The 27387-nt window shown below is 47.2% G+C and overlaps 8 protein-coding genes across 8 annotated transcripts; 4 read left to right on the top strand and 4 right to left on the bottom strand.

The window, feature by feature from the left end:
• Positions 1-1548: 1548 nt before the first annotated feature.
• Positions 1549-3359, bottom strand: FOMMEDRAFT_152214 (uncharacterized protein; the record flags this gene model as incomplete). Its single annotated transcript, XM_007263091.1, has 3 exons — positions 1549-2556; positions 2608-2727; positions 2778-3359. 3 exons carry the CDS (start codon positions 3357-3359, stop codon positions 1549-1551), a joined length of 1710 nt encoding a protein of 569 aa, XP_007263153.1.
• A 403-nt stretch (positions 3360-3762) lies between these two features.
• On the bottom strand, positions 3763-4560 carry FOMMEDRAFT_152213 (uncharacterized protein; the record flags this gene model as incomplete). Its single annotated transcript, XM_007263090.1, has 4 exons — positions 3763-3923; positions 3978-4029; positions 4081-4203; positions 4261-4560. 4 exons carry the CDS (start codon positions 4558-4560, stop codon positions 3763-3765), a joined length of 636 nt encoding a protein of 211 aa, XP_007263152.1.
• Positions 4561-4840: 280 nt separating this feature from the next.
• Positions 4841-5810, top strand: FOMMEDRAFT_77432 (translation initiation factor eIF3 subunit; the record flags this gene model as incomplete). The annotated part of the gene is made up of 4 exons (XM_007263089.1): positions 4841-4960; positions 5045-5312; positions 5369-5684; positions 5744-5810. Coding segments are annotated over 4 exons (771 nt in total), but the record flags the coding sequence as incomplete, so codon positions are not given.
• A 180-nt stretch (positions 5811-5990) lies between these two features.
• On the bottom strand, positions 5991-8048 carry FOMMEDRAFT_152211 (transducin family protein/WD-40 repeat family protein; the record flags this gene model as incomplete). Its single annotated transcript, XM_007263088.1, has 6 exons — positions 5991-6218; positions 6289-6540; positions 6607-7443; positions 7497-7686; positions 7750-7959; positions 8020-8048. 6 exons carry the CDS (start codon positions 8046-8048, stop codon positions 5991-5993), a joined length of 1746 nt encoding a protein of 581 aa, XP_007263150.1.
• A 156-nt stretch (positions 8049-8204) lies between these two features.
• Positions 8205-9259, top strand: FOMMEDRAFT_138667 (uncharacterized protein; the record flags this gene model as incomplete). The annotated part of the gene is made up of 3 exons (XM_007263087.1): positions 8205-8400; positions 8468-8552; positions 8614-9259. The coding sequence occupies 3 exons, from the start codon at positions 8205-8207 to the stop codon at positions 9194-9196; spliced, it is 864 nt and encodes a 287-aa protein (XP_007263149.1). The 3' UTR covers positions 9197-9259.
• Positions 9260-9536: 277 nt separating this feature from the next.
• FOMMEDRAFT_117921 (Rho GTPase activation protein) lies at positions 9537-12966 on the top strand. Its single transcript, XM_007263086.1, has 8 exons — positions 9537-10594; positions 10779-10911; positions 10989-11011; positions 11074-11159; positions 11225-11344; positions 11404-11419; positions 11482-11631; positions 11718-12966. The coding sequence occupies exons 1-8, from the start codon at positions 10396-10398 to the stop codon at positions 12608-12610; spliced, it is 1620 nt and encodes a 539-aa protein (XP_007263148.1). The 5' UTR covers positions 9537-10395; the 3' UTR covers positions 12611-12966.
• A 472-nt stretch (positions 12967-13438) lies between these two features.
• Positions 13439-18063, bottom strand: FOMMEDRAFT_152209 (uncharacterized protein; the record flags this gene model as incomplete). Its single annotated transcript, XM_007263085.1, has 9 exons — positions 13439-13453; positions 13718-14163; positions 14217-14469; positions 14524-15534; positions 15640-16586; positions 16646-17626; positions 17689-17776; positions 17851-17881; positions 17942-18063. The coding sequence occupies 9 exons, from the start codon at positions 18061-18063 to the stop codon at positions 13439-13441; spliced, it is 3894 nt and encodes a 1297-aa protein (XP_007263147.1).
• Positions 18064-19439: 1376 nt separating this feature from the next.
• On the top strand, positions 19440-21190 carry FOMMEDRAFT_76233 (glycoside hydrolase family 17 protein; the record flags this gene model as incomplete). Its single annotated transcript, XM_007263084.1, has 7 exons — positions 19440-19743; positions 19826-19848; positions 19908-19973; positions 20029-20204; positions 20265-20457; positions 20706-20855; positions 20942-21190. 7 exons carry the CDS (start codon positions 19440-19442, stop codon positions 21188-21190), a joined length of 1161 nt encoding a protein of 386 aa, XP_007263146.1.
• Between the last annotated feature and the right edge of the window lie 6197 nt (positions 21191-27387).

Below are 27387 nucleotides of genomic sequence, written 5' to 3'. Positions count from 1 at the left end.
ATCTCTTAGCTCAAGATCAACCAAGTCTGGGTTCTCCTGCTGCCCTTTCTCTCCATAATTGACCTCTAAAATAAGACCGAAAACCTGAAATACTGAAAGGTAAAACATCAATGACAGTATGTTACTTTAAAATTCAGCAAGTATTAGATATAGTATAAATCATACTTTCTGCAGCACCATTGAACACTTCTTGGAGTTCAGCTCGATCAACACTCGACTTCTGCTGTATTCGCCTAATATTAGAATTGATTTGATTTAATCGTGCTCGCTGCATTCAAGTTATTGAGATCTTTCTACCAAAGTACTAGTACCTCTGTGTTGTCTGAATGCTTAATAAGGGTGCAAGTCTAGAAAGCAAGGGAAAGGACACAAGTGTAACCACATGCAGCCTTTTTATTGTGAAAGAATGTACTTTGCAGACTGGTTTAGACTACATTACGGATGGAGAAACACAAATGCAATCCTGAGTGTGAATGCGTGTATGGAACTCCTACATTCAGCAGCAATGTTGCTAACGAATATAGTACAGCTGCAAGTATATTTACGTGTAAAAATGACGCTAATAATCTTAGCTTTATCTAAACCATTGATAGGAAGCACAAAGACAGACAGTTCACAGTTCTAGAATTTGCAAGAACAAAACTTCTTAGTTATACACTGGAGAGATGTATAACTCACTCACCAATGTATTTGCGACTCTGGGAAAGCAAAAAGGGATGCAGAAAGACCACCAATGTACTGCTGGTAGCATTAGTTGGGTATTCTTACTGAAGCAAAAGAAGCAAAGTGCATTTGCTTCCAACCGTTATTCTTTCACAATACGTTTAATACCATTACATACTGTTGACAGTACAGCATATAGTTAACGCTGAGAGACGCTCACGCTAAGCATGAATGCAAATCAAGGTCCGGAAAGGACATCACAGATAGATACAGCGAATCGACATAAACCCAAGAGATACAAAGACAACGAAAAGAGTATAGACAATACATCGAAGAGAAATCTATTGTAAAAGTAGAAAATTGCGAGGGAGGACATACAAACACTAGAGTAGCAGTCATAATATAGTCATAATATAAAGGAAAGGAATGGATAGGTTCAAGCAGATCGTATAACTGCGATTATCGAAGCGAAGATAGGCGACTGGAGGTATTCACTCTAGAGAAATCGGATATTAAAGGACAAGGAGAGTAGGGGTTGAAAAGTTCGAAGGGAAGCACGGTAACTTGATGGCAACTAGATATTGTGGAAGTATTCATTTGGAGGAACCGGAATTTAAAGAACGGGGAGAATCGGTTTGAAAGTTCGAAGTGTGACGACTTGATGACATCGAGAGATCCGAAGGAAAGTTTGTTTTGTGTCGATGATACGACGAGATGAGGTAGCATCTAAGTTTCGATATTCGACTTCGAGTAACCAAGGTTTAGAGAACGAAGAGAATCGGCCCAAACGTCCGAAGTGTGACAACTTGATGACATCGAGAGACAGCTTGTGCCGATGAAAGAACGGAGAGAGATTGCATCCAAATCTCATTCGGAGAAGACGTATCAAGAGGTGAGACCAAACGGCGCAGATAATGGTATGCCGGTATGCCAAGCCTCAACAACTCCAATTCCACCCTCACGCATACGTTCCTTCGCCCACTGGACATAGAACCGTTCCGTCAGCAACGGCAGGAACATCGATCTCTTCCCAATGAACACCATTCCACGCAGTGCCCTCACTTCAAGTCCCAGCGTACGCTCAACGGTTCTACGGAACTCGGCGAGAGTCGTACCAGCAGGAGGAGAGATCGTAAACCTACGTCCTGGGTACTTCGTCGCGTTTGCGGAGCGGTCTCTTGAGAAGACTGTGATGGTCAATGGAGGGATGACGGGACGAGGTTTCCAGCGAGTGTTGAGCAGTGTTGGGTTGCGTGTAGGACTTGTGAGACGGTTGAAGAAGCGTGGAGGTGTTTTGAAGACACTGTCGTCTGCGGGTTCGTCGTTGAGCTTGAACGTCGGCCTTGAGGAATCAGACGATGTTGACAAGGATTGCTCGGCCTCACCGAAAGCAGGGATAAGAAATGGGTCGGTGATGCTGGCACGCTTCTGATAATGACTGGTACGAAAGTTCGAACCACGTCGTTTGACGTAGTGCATCGCGGATTGTAGCTTGCCCCTGCGAGATCGGGACCGGACGCGAATCAGCGACGTTCGCTTACGGTTCGAAATGACAGAAGAACGTTTGAGACTGGTGGTGCGTTTTTTCTTGTCGTCAGTCGCCGTCTTGACAAAGGACGTAACTTGGATTTCGATATGCGGTTCTGGAGTAATCTCGGATGGCTTCTGCAGCTCCAGCTCCTCAGCGTCAACCTTCGTTTCAACTGAGTCCTCAACTGGCGCACAAAGGGTTTCGGCTTGAGATTCGGCAGGAGAAGCACTCGGAGATGGCATCGGCTCAGGTTCTGGCTTGTAGAAGAGATCATCCGGCATGTTGTTGAGATAGTCATCCCAGAAGAATGGAGAAGACGGAGTAGAGGAGCAGCTACTTTGACTGTAGACGCTGTCCGACGACTGTAGAAGATGTAAGGCATAGAGTCCAGTAGTATGAACGCTTAGACTCACATCGGAAGAAGGAAGAGAGGAAAGCGGTTGGGAGGGCTTCTCGGTAAGCTCAAGCGGCATTGGAGTGGACTCGTAGTGTTCCTCTATAGCTGTAGATGTTGCGGGAACATTCAAATTGATCTGGGAAAGCCTTCAGTAATCGAATACCGGCTACATATATACACCCGCACCTTGATAAGCTCAATGACCGCAGGGCAGCTTTGCGAGGCCCTGAGCAGTACTGAACAAGCTATGTTCCCAGTAGACGGCGCTCCGACATCGCGGCTAATCGGGTCATATGGCATGCTATTATGCTTCAGTATTGCCTTGGAGTGGCAACGGACAGGGTCTGTTCGAGTTCTCTGCAGCGTCGGCAAGCGGAGCTCCTTGTATTGAGATCCAGTCGGCTTATCAATACTCAGCAAAAATGGGCGCAAAACAGTGCCCTGTGTGTCTGACTCCTTAGGCTTGATGTTCGCGAGCGTTTCATCTTCGTCGCTCAGGCAGCTCGACGTCTCGGACATCTTCATGTCGTTCTTCTCCTGAGACTGAGTGTTCTCCTCGTCATTAATGGGAGCGGCCGGAGAGAAGAGACGTCCACGGAAGATGTAGATGCAAACACCTGCGACAACAGTAATCAAGCATAGGACACCGACGAGACCCAAGACAACTGCGAGCGTTGGTTGATGAGATCCAGAAGCTACAGCAGAATGAGGAACAGCAGACGCTGTAAGAAGCGAAGGAGAGGAGGTTTCGAAGAAAGAGGGTGCCATCGTTGTGGATCGTTCTTCGTGTAGTTGGGACGGGGACTCTTGGTTGACAGAAAAAGTGCGACAAGGACAGGTTCTTAAGTACATGGCGGACTTAGAGGCTGACGAAGAGTCAGGCAATTGGTCTGAGACGCATTCATGTCTTGTTTACGGCGAGCGCTAAAATGTGTGTCAGGCCTAAGATGAAAATATCGGGCGCTAGTCCAGGCCAAAATAAAATGTCAACTACAGCAAAATGACTTGTTTTCCAGCAAAACCCCGTGACCCGAAAGACTTATTCCGAAAACGTCATTGTAATTATCAAGGAAGGGTAAAAAAAATTCATTATTAAAGTAAGCTAAATTTTTATGAGTTTCATAATAGGGAAATAGTGCAGACCGCGCACTCACGACTAACTGCGTACTTGTCAACGAAGACGCAGGCTCCGGTAAATGCCAGCCCAACTCCTGCCCACGAATTGTGCAAACTGAGCTGTACTCTGAAGTGCGAATTCTGCTTCCCGTGACGATTTCAATAAATCGTCAAGAAATTCAGCTGCAGTGCTGGGAGAGCTGAGTTGATGCAGTTCTTTATGAATAATGTCAGCTGAATAAATACGCGTGTGGCTCGTTCAACACGAACCTGCAGCACCGTACGCAGCTGCGAGCACTGCCCGCTTTGCATACCAGGAGTTCTGATAAAGCCCGATTAAACTAAGTCATCACGAGAACAACTAGACCTCTACCTCGGTACTCTTGTCTCCAGAGAGGTAGCATGCTTGGTCCGCAATGGATGCCACATGCTCTACGGCCGGGCGTACATCAAAAGGGGGAATAGCTAATGAAGGCGATGCCATTAATGCGAATGTCTCGAGTACTGTATTGTTAGTCACACAGTACGGAATTGGAGTGTTAAGGTAGCGCACCTCCGGAAGGGATTGCAGCACCGGCTCGTTCCAGCGTAGTCGGTGCTTTAGCAGGCCATTAATCGATTTTCCTTCGCTCTCTTCCATATTATTCCGTCCCTCTGCAAGCCATGCTTTAAAGAAGGTCCGGGGCGCATCATCTCCGGAACCAAAGAGTGCAGTGACAGCAGTATCTGGCAGAGGTTCGGAGTGAGGTTTGGGGAGTAAAAGAGCCGCCTGAGAAAGAGCTTGACGCGTGAAGCCATATGACCTTGCCAGAGGAAAGGCAGCCTTGAGCAGCTGCTGGACTTGCACGTTCATTGCCAATGCTTGTTCGATAATGAATAAATATTCCGTCAGGGTCCAAAGTGTTTTATTATTATGTAATGAGAAGTGCTTTCCATTCTGGGAAAACAGCCATTTAATTTTGGTCTTCGCCACTGCCTCTTCACCTTAACTTCTTACCTGAGTGTATGCTCATCCTCTTCCCTCCTCAGGTCCTGGCTCGATAACATCTGCGAAAATCAACACATAAAATGTCTGACTGGGGTGTGTACGACTACAGCTGCCTTGTAATCGCTGGTCTGACGAGCAATACACAGACGCATCCGACAGTGACACGCACGTCGCGCCCTCTGCCCCAAACAGGTCTGTGCCCGTTAAGCCCGCCCCAAAGAAAACCAAGTGGGAAGGCGAGGATGAAGATGATAATGATGTAGCCGTATGTCGCACCTCGTCACGATCTACATGATGCCTGTTGCTGACGTCCTGAACTGTGCATATACTCGTCGTGTACTGCGTGTAGTCTGACTGGGAAGAGTCAGAAGAGGAAGAGGAGAAACCTAAATCTGCTGCCGCTCCACCTCCTCCAGCGAAGAAGAAAGGGACGATCAAGCAGAAGATTGCAGAGAAAGAGGCACTAAAAGCCGCTCGAAAGGTTGAGAGCGGTGATGAAGTGTATGACGAAGACGATGTACTCGATCCGCGGGAGAAGGCACGGCGAGACAGAGAATTAGAACTAAAGGCGGACTTGAGTAATGCAGCGGATTTATTCGGAGCTACTGCGCTTGGTGGTATGCGGGTTGTTCTCTCGTCTTCTATCTTATAAAGTATTAAAATACACCCGTAGGGACATCCGACAAGGAACTTGACAAGCTCATCTCATTCGAACCACGTACGAAGGAAGATTTCCAAGATCTCTCACACCGCATCGTAGAGTACATTATCAAACGACATCAGAACAAGCCGTTATATGCTGCGTTCGTTGAGCACCATGTTCGGGAACTTGCTCAGCCACTTAAGGACGTCGAGGTGCGAAAGGCTGCAAGTACTCTAACGGCATTAGCAAACGAAAAGCAGAAGGAGCAGCGTGAAAAAGCAACTGGGAAAAAGAAAACGAAGGCGGCGGCAAAGCCTACTCTCGGTTCGGCGAAAGCTGCCACGAAGTATGTTGCTGACCTTGTTTTTTCTTCTCTCATGATCTTTGCTAACCCAATCGTTGAAGGTTTGATACAAATGCTTACGAAGAAGTGTTGGATGACTTTGGGAACGATCCGAATGACTTCATGTAATTCTCCGTTGTTTTGCTGTTCAGCTGCTGTGCATTGTTACACACTCACTCCCCATTTTCATTGGTCTTTGAGTAATGGTCCTGTTGTATTGAGAACATCTTATCTATTAGGAATACTGGGGAAGTCACAATGAGAAACCATTAGAACAACGTCAACAAGATTGGGTGGAGCTCTTCTTCTTTATTCATCTTCGTCTCCGCTGACCTCTTCATCATCGCTGACAACACCAACAACACCCCCGCCTTCTTTCTGACGAACCTCACGACCTGCCTCTTTGAGCTTCTGTGCAAATGCCTTACGTGCACCAACGTTTGCACCAACATCCCAGATTTGTAGTTTTGCCTTTGAACCTGCTGCAGCGATTGTAAGAGGATCATCTGGTGAGAACGTTGCTGAGAAGACTTTGCCCTAAAGAAAACAAAGACAGTCCTCCGTTTTAGCTAAGTTCAGTGAATAAGGAATATGGGAAGAGACTGACCACTCCGAGGTCGTGAGACGTGACGAGGCTGACGTCTTTCTTCCCATTATCCTTGTCATTAATGTTCCAAACTTTGACCATTTTGTCTGTACCACCTGTGACAATGCATCCTCGTATGTGCGGGTTTACGTCGAGTGCGGATGCGGCGCCATTGTGTGCTGCGAGCATGAAGCGGGAGGGTGAAGGTTGAGTTAAGTCGGATGGCAGTACGCGAGCGTCGAAATTGAGTACTATTCCATTTTCTAAGGAGACCTATAGTGCATATTATACGTTATTGGATTCAGTGCGACATGAAGATACGAGTACTGGAAACCTTACGTAGAACGCGGTAGATTCCCAAGGATCCCATCGGACTGCTTCCACGTCGGCACCAACCACAGCGCCTACACCCGCCGTCGGTGCCCTTGTATCAAACGTACGTACGGTCCGATCGTAACTCCCCGTCAATAACACCGTAGGTTCCTTCTCATTCCACTGCACAGTCTGTACCTTATCCTTATGTACGTCAAAACTCCTAATCGCTCCCCCACCGTCCCCAGTGGCACTAGGTTCACGCGACAAATCCCAAAGCTTCACCGTCCGATCCGCACTCGCACTCGCAAGTAAGTTCCGATGCGCGCGGTTCCACGCGAGGGAGAGTACAGCGTCAACGTGGTGCGCCGTACTCGTCGGTCGGTGTTTCTGTTTCTTGCGTTTTTTCTTGCCTGTGCCGAGTGGGGTGGGGACGTGTGCGGATGTGATGTCTGGTCGACCGAGCATGCTGTCTGGGTAGAGTGCGTCGACTGTGTCGAGGGACCAGATTTCGATTTCGGGGTCGAAGGTACCGACGGCTATGTAGTTCCCGAATTGTTTTGACGGTGAAGGATTGTTGTCTAAGTCGATGGCCATTTCTGAGGCTTTGTTGGATATGTTGTTGTTATTTGGAATGGAGGCGGAGGTGGTGGATGAAGGCCGTCCAGCGGGAGGGAAGTCGAGCCACTCGAGGCAGAGTGGGAATGCGGGGAGCATGATGTCGTGATGGACGTATAGGTTTTCTTGAGTCTCGTCGTATACGTACACTTCGAGCTGTGAAATTTCGTCTTCTGTCTTCGCTGCTACGAGCAGGTTGTCTGTTGGAAGTACCTCGAGTTCTTCGCGTTCTATCTCTTCGTCATCCTGTACCAATACTCAATAAGCTTCTACGCAAGTTAAGATGCAGAGATCATCACCTCGTTTAGAGTTATGTATGGATCTTCATCGTTATCCTTGTAGTACACTAGCCCTTTGATATTGCTAAACGGACCCGCAGCTATGGACTTCGACTCCTTGTCGTACTCGTCCAGATTATACTTTGCAAGATCATCTTCGTCATTCTTGTTTTTCGTTTCAAGATCTTCGACATCCATTTGTTCGTCCTCGCTTCCCAAATTATCAGCGTACGTCTCATATGCATGTTGATTTAGTAAGTAAAGAAATACGTACTCGACCCACTCGTCCTCATCTTCACCGCCCCGATCATCCGCCTCTGCACCTTCAGCTCCACGGCCCATCAGTTTTGCCGCTTCGTGTGCACGTTCGAGCTCCTGTCGTGCATCTTCGATCTCTATGCGTGCAAGCTTGCTCACCCGCTCGAGCTCGCGTTCGTCGAGGTTGTATTTTTGTGGATGCTGCGCTGCGACGCCTCGTTTCACCCTGCGCAGGATTCCATCAGTCAGTGAGATATTTATGCGAGTTATTTATGAAGATGTATACCAGGAGACGCATGAAATGAGGCCGCTCATAGCTGGCCACTGTAAAGTTTTTCCTGAGTTTGAGCAGCATGAATTTATTTCTCCTGTATTTTCCCGCATTTGGATAATGAATGATCGACGATCAAACTGATCATCCCATCACGTCAACGTTCAACTGCTTTACAGCTCTAATGCTTTAATTGAACCATGTCTACTGCAGAGTCAAGTGCAGGGCGTCCCGTAGTAAGGGAGTTGCATATACGAGGAAGCACAAGTTCTTCAGGGAGTGCTGCACCTCGTGTGAAGCCTGCTCCGTCCAAGGAGACGATACCCGTACCGTTTGATTATGCGCCGAGTGATGATGGGACGGACGAGAATTTGTTGATTCTGTTGCATGGACTTGGTATGTTCTCTCTTCAGTAGTGCACGCATAAGTTTTCTTATTGTATTAATTTGTATGAACTGCGCAGGGGATACACATCAACCATTTGGCAAGCTTGGCCGTCAATTGCGCCTCCCGCAGACCGCAACGTTAGCGTTGCGAGCACCAGAACAGTACGAGCCGATAAACTCTAAGAAACTTATTTATGTTTCTTATCTTTAAATGATTGCGCAGGATACCATATTTATATGAGGAAGCATACCAATGGTACCCCTCATTCGACGAGCTCGGCCAACCAATCGTGCATCCAGTTCCAAAACCAGGCGTCTCCCTCCTCTCCTCCGTAATCTCACACCTCACCTCTTCCTGTTCATGGACGCCAAATCAAATTCACCTTTTCGGATTCGCACAAGGAGGTTCCGTCGCACTCGAGACATGTCTCGAAATATGGAAATCCCGACCCCGCTTTGTCTCCGAGACAGAGGCGGAATCAGACAGGAAAGCGACACTTGGGAGTGTAGTTAGCGTCGGTGGTCCGTTGTTATTGCATCATGCGATCTCGACGCCTTGCAAGACACCTGCGCTTATTCTGCATCGCGAGGCGCCGAGCGCGCTTGCGTTTGATGCGGCTGGGACGCAGCTTGCGGCGTTGCGGAAGTTTTTTGGCGGTGTACGCGAGAAGAAGCTGGGTCCAGGTGAGAGTATGCCTGCGTCGCGTGAAGAGTGGTCTCCTGTGATGGAGTTTTGGAGTGAGAAACTTGCGAAACGGACAGTCCAGGATGGAGGGCTGTATGAAGTTATGAGTGGGAATGTGTAGTGTCGTATTGTGTATACTTTTGTTTGATGTATATTACTCAGATGGACAGATATTCTATGAGCCGGCCATTTTTCGCCTTAGGGCTATGTTTGATATTGAAAGAATATGCACGCGGTAAACAGAACCAAACAGAAGAAGATAAAGTAGAGTGTGAACGTTGAAGGCTCTTAGTCACAGTGACTCAGAGGATTAATATTGGTGGCAACAGATTCTGATGTATGATTGGTTCCCGCACGGCTTGTATCTTCCGCTGTCTGAGACTATTTTATTTTACACACACGATATGTTGAGATATGAGTCGAATGATTAGGTTCTGAGTGATATTCTAGTAACAAGGCCAAATACGCCGATTCTCGCAGGCGCGTGTTTTGTTTGAATTGACGCCTCGTTTTCCTCTCCCTCGATCTGTCTCGTTGCCTGGACACCGCTGACTATCTGCTAGAGTACTCCTGACGAGGAAGAGCGGAAGTTGCTGAGGCTGTGACGTGCATACGCAAACGGACGTAAATACTTACAAGTCGGTTTGCTGTGCCGCCTAAGGACCAGTTCAGCCTGGCACCGCTCTCGCTGTCTCTCTCTGTCTCGCACACGTCGGATGCAACTCGCGCAAACCGCTGGTCATAGCAGCCTCAACCCGCCTGTCTGTCGACGGACTCATTTTTGACTCTGCTCTATTTGTGTTGCGAGACAGATCGCGATAACCATCTGCCGTACCCGTGCTCCTGCCGAGGGTTTATTGATATTCCGTCCAAACTCAACTGCTTGCTATCCATATCCCCGTTCCGTCGCTACGCAAGCACCCGTCTTATTATTTCACTCTGGCGCTGTCCTCGCAACCGCAACCGGGCCCGTCAGCGTCTTCCTCGTCCCGTCGCCACCGTCCCTTTGCTCTTCTCGCTGCCGTCGCTTTCCGTGGTAAGCGTACTCGAGCGACTAGCTTTAGCTACCCTGCAGAACCAGAATCTGTCAATCAGCAGCAGCAGTGTGATCAGGGACACGACCGAGATCCTTCGCCTGTTCGCACTCCGCCATCAGACGCCCAGAACAAGCGTCATCGCCGACGCTTTTCCCAACAGCTACCGATTACGCGCCGCCAGGACGTGCTCGCCCCCGCCCTTCCTGCTCCCGTCATTCCTGCTTCCTCTTCCGCACCTCCTCAAACAAGTGATATCACCACGGACGCAGTAGTAGGCTTTAAGATGATTCACGCCACGCATGTGCCGCATTCTGGCTCTGGTACTGACCTTCCTAGAGATGGTGCCGCTTCTCCCCCACCTCCGCCTCTCGCGAGTCTCAAGTCGTGGTGGAGCCAGTTTAAGCGGACGAAGGGTATTCCTGGTGCTGTGGGTCAGAAGGAGCTTCAGCCTGGATATGGGTATGGGTATACCAGTGTAAAAGGTGAGTCAGGGGTGCTAAAGTTGTGCTCGTCTTGCCCTCTAGTTATCCCTCACATGTGTTCTGTTCTTCCATACTTCCCTGTCAAACTCCTCGGTTCTTGACGCGTTGCTTCTGTTCGGCCCCGTTCCTTCTTCTTCGCATCTTGTGAATGACGAAGTACTGACTTTATCTTGATCCGGGACAGACGACGGTCCTCATCCTGTTTTTGGCGCACCATTACACGAGAGCCTCAAGTATGCTGCCGTACAGATATCAACAGCTAACTCAAATGGCGAACTGTACGTGTGGGGTGATATTCCTGTTGTCGTCGCAAAATGGTAAGTATATATTATCGTGATTGGCGAACGCAGGCTGATTGCTTAATGGAATGGTGCCGTGTGAACGCGATGTGCAGTGGGTTATATCTCAAGGAAAATGGTGCGTTCGCGTATTTCTTGTGCATGTGCATTCGTTTCTCATGTTTCATCAACCGCGTGTAGCGACGGAGGTAGAGGGTACATTCCGCGTGAGCGGTTCGAATAAGCGCATGCGCGACCTGCAAGCGCTCTTTGAGACGCCACCTAAAGTGCGTTATTACATCCATTATTGATTTAGAGATAAATATCGATTACACTGCTGGTAATCTTGTAGTATGGGAAAAACTTAGACTGGAAGAAGGAGAATTATACGCCGCATGACGTTGCGAGTGTCTTCCGGCGATACCTTACGCAAATGCCGGAACCTGTTATACCTTACAACTTATACGGCAAAGTGCGTCTCTTCCCCATAATCTATATAGCTTGTTTCTTAATGATATTACTTTTGCGTAGTTCCGGGAAGCACTTAGTAAGATCCACAATCGTCCCTTGACTCGTCACGTCCAATAATACTGAATTCCTTTTATCCAGCGAAGAAGCTATCAACGGATGAGGTCATCAAGGCGTACAAGCAGCTAATACGGAGTATGCCTCCACAAAATCAGTATTTGTTGCTTTATGTACTTGACCTTTTGTCGGTGTTCGCTCGCAAGTCGGATAAGAATCTCATGACCGCTTCCAGTACGTTCATATACACTCATTATCATTCTCAACTAGCGAATACTGTACTGACGAGTATAATTGTATTGAATAATTTTATTTGACAGGCCTTGCCATTATTTTCCGACCTGGGATAATTAACCACCCCTCACACGAGCTTTCACATAAAGAGCACGCTCTCAGTCAAGAAGTACTTGAGTTCCTCATCGAACACCAAGATTGGTTCATGCTAGACGTACCTCCACCTCCACCTCCACCAAAGTCACCATTAAATCAAAATAGCTCTAACTCGCAAGTACCTCAGGGATTGTCGCCAATAGCGGATGAAGATCGAAGTGGGTCACCGCATCCGACGATTGTTTCGATGGTGTCGCCGAGTGAGATTGGGTGGCGGTTAGTTGAGAAAGGTGGAAGTGGGGGGAGTAGTACGGATCATGGGCAAGGGCAAGCGAGTTCGCCGCCTAGGAGAAGGATAAGTAAGAGTGGGAGGAGACGGAGTTCGAGTGCTGCGTCGTCTGGTGAAGCCGCAGCCGCAGCAACAGCAGGGTCTCACATTCGAATGGCAAGCGCTGAATCTGCGACGACGTCTCCCGCTGGACAGAGCGGGACGGCAGCTGTAACTGTGTCACGGAGTCGAACGTTACCTACACGAACAGAACGAAGTAGTCGGAAAGATAAAGACCTTACTCGGGATCGTTCGACAACGACACGAGACAAACGACATGAACAGGATCGCGCTCGTGAGCAAGAGCATAGACATCGCGAGGGGCGAGAGCCAACGTCGACTTCTGGGTCGCGTGAGACTGGTGGGAATGGGAGTGGTGGAAGGAATGTGTTGAAGAAGCAGAAGAGGGCGAGTATGCAGAATCAGAAGAGCGCGACTATGGCTGGGCTGCATGTACCTACTGCGCCGAAGTCGGTGTTTGCAACTGGTGCAGCGTCGGGGTCGACGGGGTTAGAGCCGAAATCGCCGGCGGCACAGGGAGGAGGGACGTCGTAGTCCCCGTCTCTCCTTTTGTACACCTCATCTCTTTTGTTCTGGTTTAACTTCCTTTGCTTTCTTTGCTCATTTATCTCGGACTTGTAAGCCACCCACTTCCTACCAGCTATTACCTAGTATTATCCTCCTCAGCTTTATTTTATTTTCTCTGGAATGTCATATGTCATATGCTCTACATATTTTCCTCTTATTGGGTCCAAGGTACACTTTTCTTCTGGTCAACTTAATAACTAGCCTTTTACACTTGTCTCTATCTGTATCCTTTCTTTATCCACTCAGCTGATTCTATAATCCTGCTTCACGTCCACTTTCCTTTCATCTGTTATATTAATGATTGCACGACATGTTTGACTCCTTTCCCGTGCTGCTATTGTTTTTTGTTACTGTCCACGGGTATTATAGACACTCTACGTATTTACAGATTTGTTAGTTTTTTCTTTGTGTCTCACACTTGTTTTGTTTGTTCATTTGTTTGTCTTTTTTACTAGGTCTGTTAGTAGAAGATTGTGAATGTGAACGATACGTGTATTAAGAAAACTTAAACCAAGCAAGTAGTGAGTGAGTACTATGGATGGAACATGGTTATTGAGTGTTCTGTCAAGATGCTGCAACTAAAGAGAGATTACAGTAATATTCATTGTCGTTATTAGCTTTAGTTGAAATAGATCACTAGATTCATGCGGATTGAAGTTTGTATTTCCAGGCCTAAGATCTCGTGTGGTATGGTGTAGCATACACACAAGGCAAAATCAAATTTTGAACGTACCCAGAATTTTTATCTGGATGTGATAAAGCTGCTCTGATTGGCTGCTTTCACATATTGACTGACTAAATTTTTCTGGTCTATGCAGAACGTGATTCTGCTTCGTGTAACATACAATAGAAAATGTTTTACTGTATAATGTTGGGACAAATCCATACATAATGCCTTATAGCAGGTATATATGCTTTATAATACTATGCAATAAAGTATTTCTACTGTACAGTACAAAACTTTTGCTGCCATGCAACAGGGAAAGAAAATAGAAAGGAAAGAATATTCAAAAAAAAGGATATTCTAGATTCTACATTACACAGTGCAGAACAAATGATATCATGTCCACTGACTCCACTCAAGCGCCGATGTGCACAAAATTCTGCCTTAATGTCACTCCGTGCTTTCAGGTCTAAGGCCGCTTTCCGAAGTCCTGCAGCTGCCCTCTTATGCTTCGCCTCACCTTCCTCGCATTCGTTTATGTACTCATAGACAGTCTTAGCAAATGCAGGACCGTCTGTGTCGAGTAGCTCCCACATCGAACCAATTACGTTTCGGAGGCCAGAAAACTGCATGGCTGCCGCAAGATGAAGGACTTCGTCGTGTGCACCGTTATGTGGTTGTTCAGCGGTGTGGCAGGCAGAAAGAAATGCAAACTCCGCACGCGGAAGACTCGCCTGGACGGTATCGAGAAATGTTAGCCCATGGTCCAATAGTTTGAACGAAGAGCTGAAAGGCTTTGACTCTAAAAATCCATGACAGACGAAATGCACCCATGTTGTTTCCTGAAACGCTTTGACTACTGCAGCATGAGAAGCTTTCTTTCCGACGATTAATTGGTATTCATCCCACAATTTCGGATATTAGAAATCTCCTGTTTCGCAGACCGTAGTGAAGTATCCCCGATAACAAGTACTGTCGATTCAGGTCTGACTTCATTGCCACCTGACCGAGCATTGATAAGGGCCCCTAATGTTGGCGTATATGACGAGACATAAACGTCCAACAAGTATTTTGGGATCGCATCTGCATCTTCGAATGGTCCTGCAGCATGGAAAGGGAGCATAGATAATGTTGAAGTTGGACACCACCAGATTCGCGTTCCCTCGACAATTCCGCATTCTTAAAGTTTGGTGACAACTTTGGAGACAACTCTGACCCATAACATCTTCATCGCCTCGCGCAGCTTCTTGTCATAATCCAGCGAATCAGCGCCAAACTGTCGGCGCGTTTCCAGAAGCTGGTTGCACACCTGATTGCTATCTGCGTAGAACTCTTCATCCAACGGAACACAGACAACGGGTGATTCATCACGAGGGAGGATAATGAGGACATCCGAACGATATCTGCAGTGGTTTACCATGATCACCGGTCCCTCGGAAGCTGCCTGTCGCAGTTCTGTAAACGGCGTCGCTTCTAGGAAGCTCTCGAACCCCGGAACACGTCGAATTTCGTTGATAATTTCCTCCAGTTTGTTGGAAAGTTGATTCTTTAATTTGAATACCTCGTCGAATGATTTTCGTCGCTTGTCCAGCCCAAGTGATCCACATTTGGGCATAGTTAAACCAGACAATAACTCATCGTGCGACGTTGCAAGACCCTCCAACTGACGGCTAATATTCTTAAACCTGTCGACGATCTCTCCATGTGTTTCTGCAAGCTGGTCTAAAGGCGTCCCGAAACCGCGCAACTGCGACCACAACAAGCCTCTTCCTTGCTCAAGCATCTCGACGGCTTGTCGCAGGTCATTTTTCTCTATTGCGAAGGAAGCGGCTTCCAAAGTGAGCATTCTATAGCGACTCTTCTTGATAAGGAAGTCATGTTGTTCGCGGAGAGTTGGATTTATGGTGAGAGCACGTTGAAGTATCGATATTGCCGTCCTGCAAGCCGAAAAAGCTGTGCGGTGGTCGTGCGATCGCGCGACTTCTACCCAACGATGCGAAGCGGAAAGGCGCTCTAACGGTCCCGAGAATGTATGAGTAGCTGCGAGCTCCATTAATATTATACACTCTTCGAACTCTTCCGCATGCCATTGTCTCCCGACTCGGATTAATAAGAACTTCGCGAGGTTTCTCAGCGACGTAGAATGAAGTGCATAACCTACAGGGCGAAGATCCAGGCCGGCTCGGTGCAACTTGATAGCCTCCTCAAGGTCTTCAGCCTTGATGTACTTCTCAAATCGAGTACCCAAACAATTCGCAAGGTTATTTAGAGACGATGAACGATCAGGATGACCTTCAGGACGAAGTTACAAAGCAGCTTGGTGCAACTCGACCGCCTTGTCAATATCTTCAGTCCTTCCGTACTGCTCAAATCGAGTATTTAGTGCATTTGCAAGGTTATCCAGGAACATAGAGCAATAAGGATAACTTGTAGGGCAAAGCTCTAGGGCAGCTTGATGCCACCTGAGTGCCTCGTCAAGGTCTTCGTTCCTGCCATGCTGCTCAAATCGAGCATGTAGGGAACTTGCAAGGTTACTTAGAGGCAAAGCGCGTTCATCGTCACCTCCGAATCTATTGTCTATGCCATTTCGATACGAATCGATTGCCTCCTCGAGATCGTCAGTCCTTTCATATTGCATGAATCGAGTGTGTAAGGAAACTGCAAGGTTGTGCAGAGACATAGAATGATCAGGATGGCATTCAGGGCGAAGTACCACGGCAGCTCGCTCTAAGTCAACAGCCTCATCAAGATCCTCTATATTTCCGCGCTGCGCAAACCGAGCGTGTAGGGAACCCGCAAGATTCGTTAGAGATGATGAACGAAGCGGATGGCCTTCGGGGCGAAGCTCCGGAGCAGCTCGATGCAACTCGATTGCTTTGTCAAGATCCTCGATCCTTCCGTGCTGTCCAAATCGAGTCTTTAGGGAATTTGCAAGGCAATCAAGAGATAACGAACGCTGAGGATAGCCCTTGGAGCAGACAGCCAGAGCAGCCTGCTGCAACTCAATTGCCTCCTCAAGGTTCTCAAACAGCCCATACTGATTAAATCGAGTAAGCAGGGTGGCTGCAAGGTTACTCAGAGACTCGGGGCGATCAGGATGGCCTGTTGGATGAAGCATAAGGGTATCTCTATCAAATTCAATTGCCCTGTCAAGGTCCTCGGCACGACCATGTTGCCAGAATCGGATGCGCAGGATATTCGCAAGGTTGCCCAAAGGCTGTGAACGAAGCGGATGATCTTTGGGGCGAAGCTCCAGAGCAGCTTCGTTCAAAAGCTCATCTCAATCGCTTTGTCAAGGTCTTCAGTCCTCCCGCGGTGCCTGAATCGTATGCGCAAACAAAGTGCAAGATTGTTTAGAGACCCTGATCGATCAGGATGACCTTCGGAACGAAGCTCCAGCGCAACTCGGTGCAACTCGATTGCCTTGTCAATATCCTCAATTCCTCCACTCAGCTCAAATCGAAACTGTAAGGAGTTTGCAAGATTGCTCAGAGACGCCGAGCGATGGAGATGGCTCATAGGACGAAGTTCCAGAACAGCTTGGTGCAACTCGATCGTCTCCTCAAGATCCTCTGTCTTTCTATTGTGCTCAAATCGAATTCGTAGGGAACTTGCAAGGTTGTTCAACAATAAGGAATAAGAAAAATGGCTTTCGGGGAGAAGCTTCAGAGCAGCTCGGTTCAACTTGACTGTCTCCTCAAGGTCCTCAGCTCTTCCGTACTTCTCAAATCGCGTCTGCAGGGACGTTGCAAGGTTGTTCAGAGATATATAACGAAGAGGATGGCTTTCGGGGCGAAGCTGTAAAGCATATTGATGCAATGCAATGGCATCATCAAGGTCCTCGGTCCTTCCGTGTTGCCCGAATCGTTTGCGCAGAGAAGTTGCAAGGCTAGTCAGAAACTGAGAACGATGTCGATGGTTGTCTGGGCAAAGCTCCAAGGCCTCTCGGTTCAATGTAACTGCCTGCTCGAGGTCCTCTATCTGTCCGTGCTGCTCGAATCGAATAATCAAGGAACTTGCAAGGTTATTAAAGGAGATTGGACCGCCAGGATGACCTTTGGGGCGAAAATCCAGAACGGCTTGTTCCAACTCGATGGCTTCTTCTAGATCTTCTATTTTTTCCCCATCGTTCGTACCTTGCCTTAAGAGAGAAACTGCAAGGTTGCATAACGAACCTGAACGATTGGGATGTCCTACAGCACGAAGGTTGAGAGCAGCACGATCGTGCTCGATCGACTTTTCGAGCTCTTCCCGTTCACCTGGCTGCTCGAAGCGTTCCCAATGTTCAAGGGCCAAGGAGAAATATCTCTCGGATAAGTCTAGATGAAGAGAATTCAGTCAACATGCAGATTTTCGTGGCAAAAACGTAAAGACGACATACGGGCAGAAACATTACCCAGACTTAGCAACTCGTCTTCACGACACTTCCTGAACGCAGGGATTTCTCGAACGAAACGAATGGCTTCCCACTTTACGTACACTCTGCATTGATGAGAGGCAGATCAACAGATGAACTTTGAGAAATTTCAGAATATGGACGAACCGCCGTTGTTACTTGACCTTGGGTACCGTGCCTGGGATGGGCAATGATGCACTAGCTTGCACACTGGCCACAACGTTGTGGTTAGGAGTACGAGACGGGCGTCTGTTCGCTGCACTTCAAGTTGCCATGCTGGAAACACGTTGATGATGTGATGAGTGGCAGAAGCAACAATAAATTCGATGCATTTTTGCAAACATCTGGATAAATTTCCATTCGCCTCACCAGCAGCTTTACTCGAATTTTTAATTGATCCTGCTATATGCAATATAATCAAGCTAGCACTAGTAGCAGTGCTTGAATCTACAGACACTTTTTGTTGTCTCGTTGTGTTTCCTGGACAGTAGAGTATCTACTTCCATCACATCATCTCTGCATATTGTGAGACTTGCGCAGTTTGTGCTTTGCAATGGCAGTGTTGTAAAACCTGTGTTTTCAGATTAGCTATTCAAGATAAAATGCTGTTATATAGATTTACAGTTTTTTCGGCATCTGTTGCAAAGTAAATCCAGAAGTCGTTGATCCTAAAATACATTTGTAGTCATGCTTATTTTGGAGTATATCCGACGGTCTGATCCGAGGGAGGTGAGCCGAGCGAAGAGGAAGGTTAGTTTTCAGGAGTGCCAGCAATAAAATGTCGCTAACAAACATAACTTTGTGGAAGCTTAACCGGAATGATTGCAGATTGGAGAAAGACAGAGAAAAGGAAATAGATGGGCGGCAGAGGCTAAGACAGGGCCAGATTATGCACGGGATGATTATTGTTTCTGTTACAGTTTGAGAACTAGACTAGATGTGGGTACATCACTCACTTTGGCAGACAGTTCAACTTTAGAACCCCTAAACATTCTCGCGCTCCCGTTCAACTCTCACTACTCCACTCACTCACCTCAACGCCCTCATCAGCGCTGTTGACGACTGACGACTAACGACTGACACGTCCGACGACGTACACTTTGTAACAGATAGATATATAGTGTACTGTTAGCGGATAACCTGTGAATAGTGATGGCACGCCCGTCGGCAGGAACAGGCCCGGACTCATACCTCGGTTTCGATGGACAGATTCCAGTTCAGTCGCTTCACTCCCTCTCTTTTTTCTTGTGTTTCTGACTATCATCTACTCTTCTCTTCTCTTCCTCCATCTTCCCTTCTGCAACGCTACCGCTGCTGCGCCGCCGTTCGTCCACTCCTTGCTTCAACCTTTATATATCCTCTATATCCCCGAATTGCAACAACTATTCAACCAATCAATCACCCTAAAACCAACCGGCCGCATCACACCGCGTGTCTTGTGTCCATTCCACTTCCGTCATCCCTTCCGGCTTGGGTTCTGACGACTTGGTCCTGTTCCGCAGCCACCGCATCGGCTCTCCCACCTCTACAATAACCCGTCACCTACTCACTCCTACTACGACTACCACAACTCCTACGCCGACTCCTCTCCTCACTTCCCTCAAGGCGCCGCCACCGCACAATCAAATTCGGCAGGCTTCCATCCCGTCCACAATTACGAGGACGACTCTGAAAACCCGCTCTACATGCCGCCCGCACAGTTTGCATCTAACGTCGGTCCCTCGGGGTACAGCTCAATGGAACCTAACAGTGCATGGCTCGAGAAGGGCACGCGCTCGAGCTCATCGCGCACTAAGTGGATCGTAATTGGCTCCATCGTCGGTATCGCGGCCATCATCGCCGTCGCTGTTGGCGTCGGCGTCGGTGTGGCGAAGAGCAAGTCGCACGACAACAAAAATCTGGACGCCAGCAACCCCAGCGGCCAGTCCAGCTCGGGCGATCCAAGCCAGTTTACGAAGAACAGCGCATTGAAGCAGAGCTTCTACGGGATTGCCTATACTCCGGAGGGTTCTCAACTGCCCAATTGCGGAAACAATCTCGGTGCGATTCTGCTTGCTTTCTAAGCACTGTGCTTGCCTCCTTGTTGACACGTTTTGTATTTCATTTGTGTTTGAATGAATAGAGCAAGTCATCACTGATATTCAGGTTTGGCTTCAATTCCATGTGGCAGTTTGACATTTTTCGCTGATGCCACGCGTTTACAGCTGCTTTCGCAATTGACGACTCGCCTCCGTCTTTATGGAGCCGACTGCAATCAGTCTGCGCTCGTTGTATGTTCATATTCTCGTGTTTCCTTGAATATGGTATTAACTGGTGCCTGGATAGCTCGAGGCGGTCAAGCAGACGAAGGTGAATATGACTGTCTACCTTGGAAACTACAACGTCCCAACCGATGGTGGCGCGGCATACGTGCGCCAGAGGGATGTTATCAAAGACGCCATTCAGACCTATGGCACGGACCACATCGGTGGTATCACCGTTGGAAATGAATTCATGCTCAAGTATGTTTTTTTGTCTACGCCAGAACGTCGCCCCCCTGTCTGACAATTATACTTGCATAGCTGGTTAAACTCTCAAAGTGCAACCGCGGACGCCGTAAATACTGCTGTTGGCAACGCCGGAGCCGAGTTGCTCATTCAAAACATCACGGATACCCGAAACATGCTCAGTAGCATGGGTGTCAGCCTTCCAGTTGGTAACTCTGATGCCGGCTCGTTCTTCAACAACGAGATCCTTGCCGCCGTTGATTACGGGGTGCGGTTTTTTTCTTCGTATCATGGATGCAAAGCAAATTGTTCTGATGCTTGAATTTTTCTTTCCCCTTGCTTGCCCCGTTTGGCTGAATGTTTCTTCCTGAAATTCCTTCGGCCTGTCTGCTGCGCATCGGCATCCGCGCCCAAAATAACTCATCCCTCGCCACTTTTTAATGACGATGCTTCTATTTTTGAATGAATTTATTTTTGTCGTCATGTTATATTTTGGGGTTTTGTTGACTTTCTCAGATGGCGAACGTACATCCGTGGTTCGCGAACACGTCGATTGACAACGCCGCTGGCTGGACTGCCGAGTTCTTCCAAGACACTAACATTGCCCAGGCGAATCAAGTGTCGAACAAGCCGCATATGTACATTGCGGAGACCGGGTGGCCAACGGTTAGTTCTTTACATGATCGACATGATCTTCTTCTATTTGTCCCGTGTTATATACATTTTCTGATTCCGTTGTTACTGATCTACAGAAATCATCGGACGCTGGCAACGCAAATAACGGTGCATCTGATGCATCCATACCGAATTTGCAAAAGTTCCTGGATACGTTCGTTTGCCAGGCAAACACGAATGGGACGGGATACTTCTTCTTCGAGTACTTTGATGAGGTGTGGAAGGATCAGCAGTTTGGCGGTGTTGAAGGCTGGTGGGGGTTGTTCAACTCGGATCGTACGTTGAAGGATATCACGATTCCGGATTGCTCGCAGCAATCGTCCTAATCGTAAATGGAAAAACGAACGAACGGGAACCGGATACGCCTCTGCTATTGTACAATTAATCTCCTTGTTGGTATGGTATACTCAGCGTCCTCTCGTTAGCTCTTTCTATCCCCACTTTCGCTCCTCTTCCCCAGCCCTCCACCATTCATGTCGTGTCGTCGGCCCAGCATATACGGAGAACCACCACTTTCAAACGACAGATACAGGACTGCGGACGCGTCATACTAGTATTTCTACACGATGCTGCGTTACCACTTCTCATGTACATCTTGTCTCTATACCTATCCCATTAACGCTATTATCGCGGACACCTCACCTCCCCCCCTTCCTATTACATTCCCTTCTCCTTTGATACTTCTTCGACCCTGCTGTTGTTGTTTAGCCCACCTTTCTAGATAGGATAGGATAGGCTATATTTACGTTCTACATTACACGCTTGGTGTAGACGGACTTTACACTGTTTGGACAGTTTATTTGCTTCTTACGATTTATGATTTTAATCGAGGGGATTTTTTTAATTAATTTTGAGTATTGCAAGAGTGTGTGCAGATGTCAATCAGGTCGCTGCGGCTAAAGTCGCCCGTCCAGGCATCTTGTACTGGTCATCGAAAGGTCACCAGGTTCTCTTGAATTCAAAGACACGGTGTCGTCTTGCCGTGCGTTGTTGAATGTATACAGGGGGTGAGGTGAGGCAGAAGCTTACGTGCTGTATAAGCTAGGGGGTATATGGCTACTGCAGGGGCCTGTCTACGGATCTTGACTCTGAGTTGTGGTCACTTTGCACGTACTTGAAGCCTTTATCCTGATGGAAGACAATATTAATTACCCTGTCTGTATAATTGCTTTCTGTTTCACATGCAAGTCTGTCTCTCTGCTTTACACTACCATTTCTCATTTTATTCATAACACCAGAAATGCATATACATGCATTTTAATAAACACAGTGTATTCTCTATTACTATGCAGCCTGTTATTAGAATTGCATGTAGGATATTACAAAGTCTGTCAATCTGCTGTAGTACATAACTTCTGAGCTTAATCTGTTCCACTTCATTCTGTTGAAAGTCCTTTGAATTGAATGTATTTAACTGCTACAATATATTATCACTGCCTATATACAGTAACTTATCCATTATTGAAGAATAATAAGAATTGTTTTTTTTTTGCCCTCAACTGAGCAAATACATGTACAAAAAGCCTTCTCCAAGCACGATTTTGAACATGACAATATACTACATTCTCAAATCCCTCCAGGTCTAATGTCAAGGCTTCTTCAAGTTTGTGTTTGAGCTGATGGATAAAATATTATCACACATCAAGTACAATTGATAATGATAGACAGATAGGAGACGCTGGTCGTTACGTTGTTTATCATGATCTGCAAGAACGATGAGATTAGATTAAGTTACTATTACTCCTTTGCTGATATCTGATTCTCGGTTTCCTGACGACCCGGAGTCTCAGGTATTAATATCCACATATAGATATACAGTCTCTGCGCCACCTCCAAGTCGAACATTGAGACAACAACTCGATCCTGACGTTGCTTGTAAATGGGAAATCACTGATAACCGAGAGCGTTGGCATTGGCAGTTAAGAGAGGAACATCATTATCGTTATTATGAACTTCCATATTTTGTATTTATGTACGTAGGTCCATTGGGCGTGTTGAACGTTGTTCGGATCAGATCGTCTCTCGGAATTGTGGTTTGCATTTATAAAAATATGCTACGTATGGTGGACAAAAAGACGTCCGAGTCGTATCCAGTAGTAGTAGTCTCCGTCATCTTCAAGTTGGATCTTGGTATCTCGGCATCTCGGATTTTTGATTTTGTGATTGTCATGATCCTTGATCTAAGACATTGACTTAGGCTTCTTGTGGACGCATATATCACTTATATCAGTGTACCTGGAGCACGTTCATGTTGCGCAATCAAGGCAAAATGTGCGCTTGTGGATACTGTGAATGAAATGATCAAACAAGAATAAATGGAGAAGTTGATGGTATATAGTGGTAATTACAGTAACTCAAATGAGTGATTGGTTCAGGCGAATATGGTATCATCGCTGGGACTGGGATGGACTTCGGAAACAACGCTTGACAGCCTGAGGGAATTAGTGGAGTTACTGAGAGACAAAAGAACAAAGAAGCTACGGAGGCTTTAAGTAGCATTTGGCACTCATGACATTCGTATGTTATTCACACGTCAGGTGGCTAATTCTGAGGATTGAGAAGCTTCGATTGATATGTCTGGCATTTGACGGTTCAAAAGACTTGAGATGCGCCTTTCCGAGTCGGAAATACTGTACATTGAGGACATATGCGGAGCAGAACAGAAGCATACTTGCCCGTTTATCCATTGGCCAAAGGATCCTTCTTGAATGTTAAATGATGTGGCCGGACGGTGCGGAGTAGAGAAGAATACCGGTCACAAGCCTACGCTAGGACAAAAACTTTGACACTAAAGCATATGTCGAGGAAGTGGATGGGGAAAGTCATGACAGAAGTGATTCCAGTTGAGCACCGAAGCGGAACGTGTATGTTGCAGATGACCTTTGTTTACCCCACTCGTGCCTTGAGAAGAGAAGAATAGAAGCACATGAAGTCATATGTTGCCTGCTGCTGAGGAACTCGTGTGCTGACGACTAGTGCGGACGTCAGAGTGTGCATCAATTCAGTTTGTGTAGAATATGGTAAAATCATAAAAGTGTCAGAGGGAGGCTTATAGCTAGGGATGAAACAGTAGACACTTACAACTAAACTCGTGCAAATCCATTAGCAGCGTATCATACAGTGCTCATTCGCCAACCTACCAGTACGTCTCGTGCTCACGAGTTCCGATCGTCTTTGAAGATCCGACATAAAGCAACATATCATGGCCAATCAATGTGGTACGAAGAATCTAGTTGTGAGTACACGTTCTTCCTGAATACTGTTCACAAGACAGAAACATACCCGAAATATGCGGACAGAGAGGTTTTAGCTTTCCGATTAAGCGCATCGCGTGATGCCAGCTCAATGTCGAAGATAACAAAACCCGAGTATTTCGGCCGCAGCAATGCTACTGGAACATTAGTGTTATAAGGAAGGAAGCCTGGGAGCCAGCTTAAACCTAAATAATTGGTGATTGTTCCATTAGGGTGAGATATACGGAGAATTGTCCATTCGTGATTGTATCGAACCAGGTTTGCGTCGGAGTTTCATTCGACTCCGAATTCGTCGCGTTCCCCTCACGTGCCACAGTGCAGAAGGATTTTTATAGTGCTTCTTGCTTCCGTTGATCATTACACCGCCATGTCATGCGTGTCTGATTTTGATGTAATGAATCGTCATATTGCAGTAGGATCGGTCTCCAAGAGGATCCTCGCTTCGTCAAAGGGAAAGGCCTCCTGCGTCTCTAGGGTTCTGTCTCAGGACAAACTGGTTTGCAGGCAATCTTTTCTTCCTGTGGGACCGAGTTTATTTACGTTCCGTGGCGGTCGTCAGCACTGTAAAACTACACACTGTACATGCCTCGGGATTGCGCGATGGACAGGACAGAATGACAGGCTAAAGGGATGCGCAACTGTGTACATGATCGATTCTCCAGTCCAGTCGATCGTGAATGGTAGTTTAGCGCTCAAGATCGAACAGAGACATTTTGCCTTTGAGACAGGCTTGTGTGCAGGGTAAGAAAGGTTGAAATTTTCTCGAGGAGATAAGCTGCGGATTGCGTGGCACTAGTGAGCGGATCTGAGACATTTAGTAGTCTTCATTCGAAGGTCGGTGATAATCTTTGTTTAGCCTGAATCAGTTACACATTACGGTTCAAATTATACACTAAGGCTGCACACTGAGCACACCGTACAACGGAGAGTATGTATGGGTCATTCACTAGACAAATCGTTAAGTTACGCCACATATGCATGCGGGAAGTATGTACACCAGGTTTGGGTATGATCTACAAAACGCGGTGCAGCTGTCCACATTTTCACTCGATCAATAACAAAGTATGTCATCTTCTTCCGTCCTCTTCCCCGCTGCAGATGCTGAAGGAGATTCGCAGGGTGACTCGGGTCCACACTCATAACTTCGCATCCTTTCATCTCCACAAGTGTCCAGCACGTGTAGATGAGTGGCGCGCCACTGTATTGGCCAGACAAGAATAGGCACACATATCATCCGCCATTGGATAGAGGCTTTGCCAAAACCAAAACAAAACGAAGAAGCTCCACAGGAAAACTCAAATTACCTCGGCAAGTGCCATTCGAAGGTACACTATTTATGATTTCATCTCATAGAAGCGTGACGAATGGCGTCAAATGGTGTTGAAAGGCGTTGGGGTGCTGGCGACCTCGCAACCATCAGAACTGACCGAGGCACACGCACACGAATGAGCGCTCTGCTTGTCACCGCCTGAGGCTAAGTACCTTTTTGTCATTGGTATGTTTATGACATACATTTATATGTCATAAGCAATAACAAATGCATACATGTCATGTGTGGGTCCACAGGATCCATTAATTATTAGGCTGTAACATGTAGCGCTGTCGGACCAGCTGTTCTCAATTATCGGGCTAATAATCTTAGTCGACGTCCCGCATCCAAACCAATTTAAGTACTAGCATTATCAGCCTTACAGACGTATAAAATTATCTCAATACATTGGTATTCTTTAATACAGCCTGTCTTCACAATATTCTACATCCGAGTTCAACGCAAACGAACAACCTAGGGAGTTACATGCGCCGAAACTTCCGCTTGCAATGAATAACCTTCATGTAACTCGAAGCATACAATATATTCCATACAACAATTTGTATTGTTGCATGTCAATATGATTGTATGGATATGCCTCATCTGCACGTCCGAGGTCTGGAAGAACTGCTCATTAACGTTGATAGCATTGATACTGACACTACGACTGCAAGGTTTCCGCTGCCCATTCGCACCGCTCGAACCCGCGCGATAACTTCAACCCGAATAATAGAATGGAACGAAGCTAGTGCATGCGCGCGCGGTCCGCATACCAAAAGCAATACTCCGCTTGCTCCAATATAACTCCCTGAGAGCACGAGCAACGCTGGCAGAATGTTATGTTTTAATAGATCGGGCACACTCTTGGAGGCCTTCACACTAGAGGTATTCATTCCGCATCACCTTGATTGGTGAGGAGTGCTCAGAGGTTTATGAGTGTGTGCCTTGTAGGAGAGGATTAAATTCCTTGGCGTTGAATGAGGAAGCACTGCTAGAGCATTGGTCTCGAACCAAGATAGTTTCGTGAGAGCGTCTGGGCGTGAGCTGTTGGTCAGATAAGGGTCAGATAGTGGCGGCTGGCAGAAAGTCACGACCTAAATTTATGTTATGTTGTTGTACAGAATTATGAATGAAACAAGCTCACAGACAATCATCGCAGCCACGCAAGCCCTGGGATCCCAAGACGATGGCATGAGAACTGTAACGCACTCCGTTGAGCCACCATCGATGTCGTGTGTACCCGCACACGAAGAAAGGAAGAGGGTACAGTGATGAATGATGAGCCTTGCTTCCACTAACCGAAGTTTTTCCAGTTATTCATAGGCTCTTCAGCTTCCGACGGGCTTCCAAGTAGTTCAAAGTGAAAATGAAGGGCGCCTCAGAATCCGTAAACTACGTCGATTGGTCGGAGGCGCGTGTTCGCCGTACGTACATATGTACGTTACAAAGATGTCTTTGCGTAACCCGCAACAGTGGGACGTTCACAAGCAAAGAATTGGGGACGAGCACACAGAAGACTGAAGACTACACAGTAGTAGACCGACTCAGGCCGTCAGAAGTACCAGGAACGAGAGAGTGGAAGAGGGTGAAATTTGAAGACCATACAGTAGTACACTAGTAGACCGAGCAAGCCCGCCCGAAGCACGAGTATGAGAGCATGGAAGGTTGAGAGCCACACAGTGACAAACCCAACAAGACCGTCCGAAGCACCAGGGACGAGAGGGCAGAAGAGGGTGCAGGTTGCAGACCACACAATAGTATTCAATAGTTCACCGAGCAAGCCCGCTCGAAGCACGAGAATCCGAGCACAGAAGGTTGAGGGCCACAAAGAGGTGAACCCAGCAAGACCGTACGCACCCAAGGCATGCCCAAAGACCAAAGACCGTACGTACGGAAGCTCCAGCTTACTGTAGTTAGTGCTCGTCGCGGGAGCCAAGATAGTATACATAGTAGAGCTACT

This window comes from Fomitiporia mediterranea, assembly GCF_000271605.1.
Source record: "Fomitiporia mediterranea MF3/22 unplaced genomic scaffold FOMMEscaffold_2, whole genome shotgun sequence".
NCBI classification, from domain to species: domain Eukaryota; kingdom Fungi; phylum Basidiomycota; class Agaricomycetes; order Hymenochaetales; family Hymenochaetaceae; genus Fomitiporia; species Fomitiporia mediterranea.
The sequence above is the reverse complement of the archived record's forward strand: the minus strand, read 5'-3'. Positions and strand labels throughout refer to the sequence as shown.

Coding starts and splice junctions, on each gene's coding strand:
- FOMMEDRAFT_117921 (XM_007263086.1), top strand. CDS start 10,396: ATGATTCACGCCACGCATGTGCCGCATTCTGGCTCTGGTACTGACCTT. Junction 11,012..11,073: donor GTTATATCTCAAGGAAAATG/GTGCGTTCGCGT, acceptor AACCGCGTGTAG/CGACGGAGGTAGAGGGTACA. Junction 11,632..11,717: donor GAATCTCATGACCGCTTCCA/GTACGTTCATAT, acceptor TTTATTTGACAG/GCCTTGCCATTATTTTCCGA.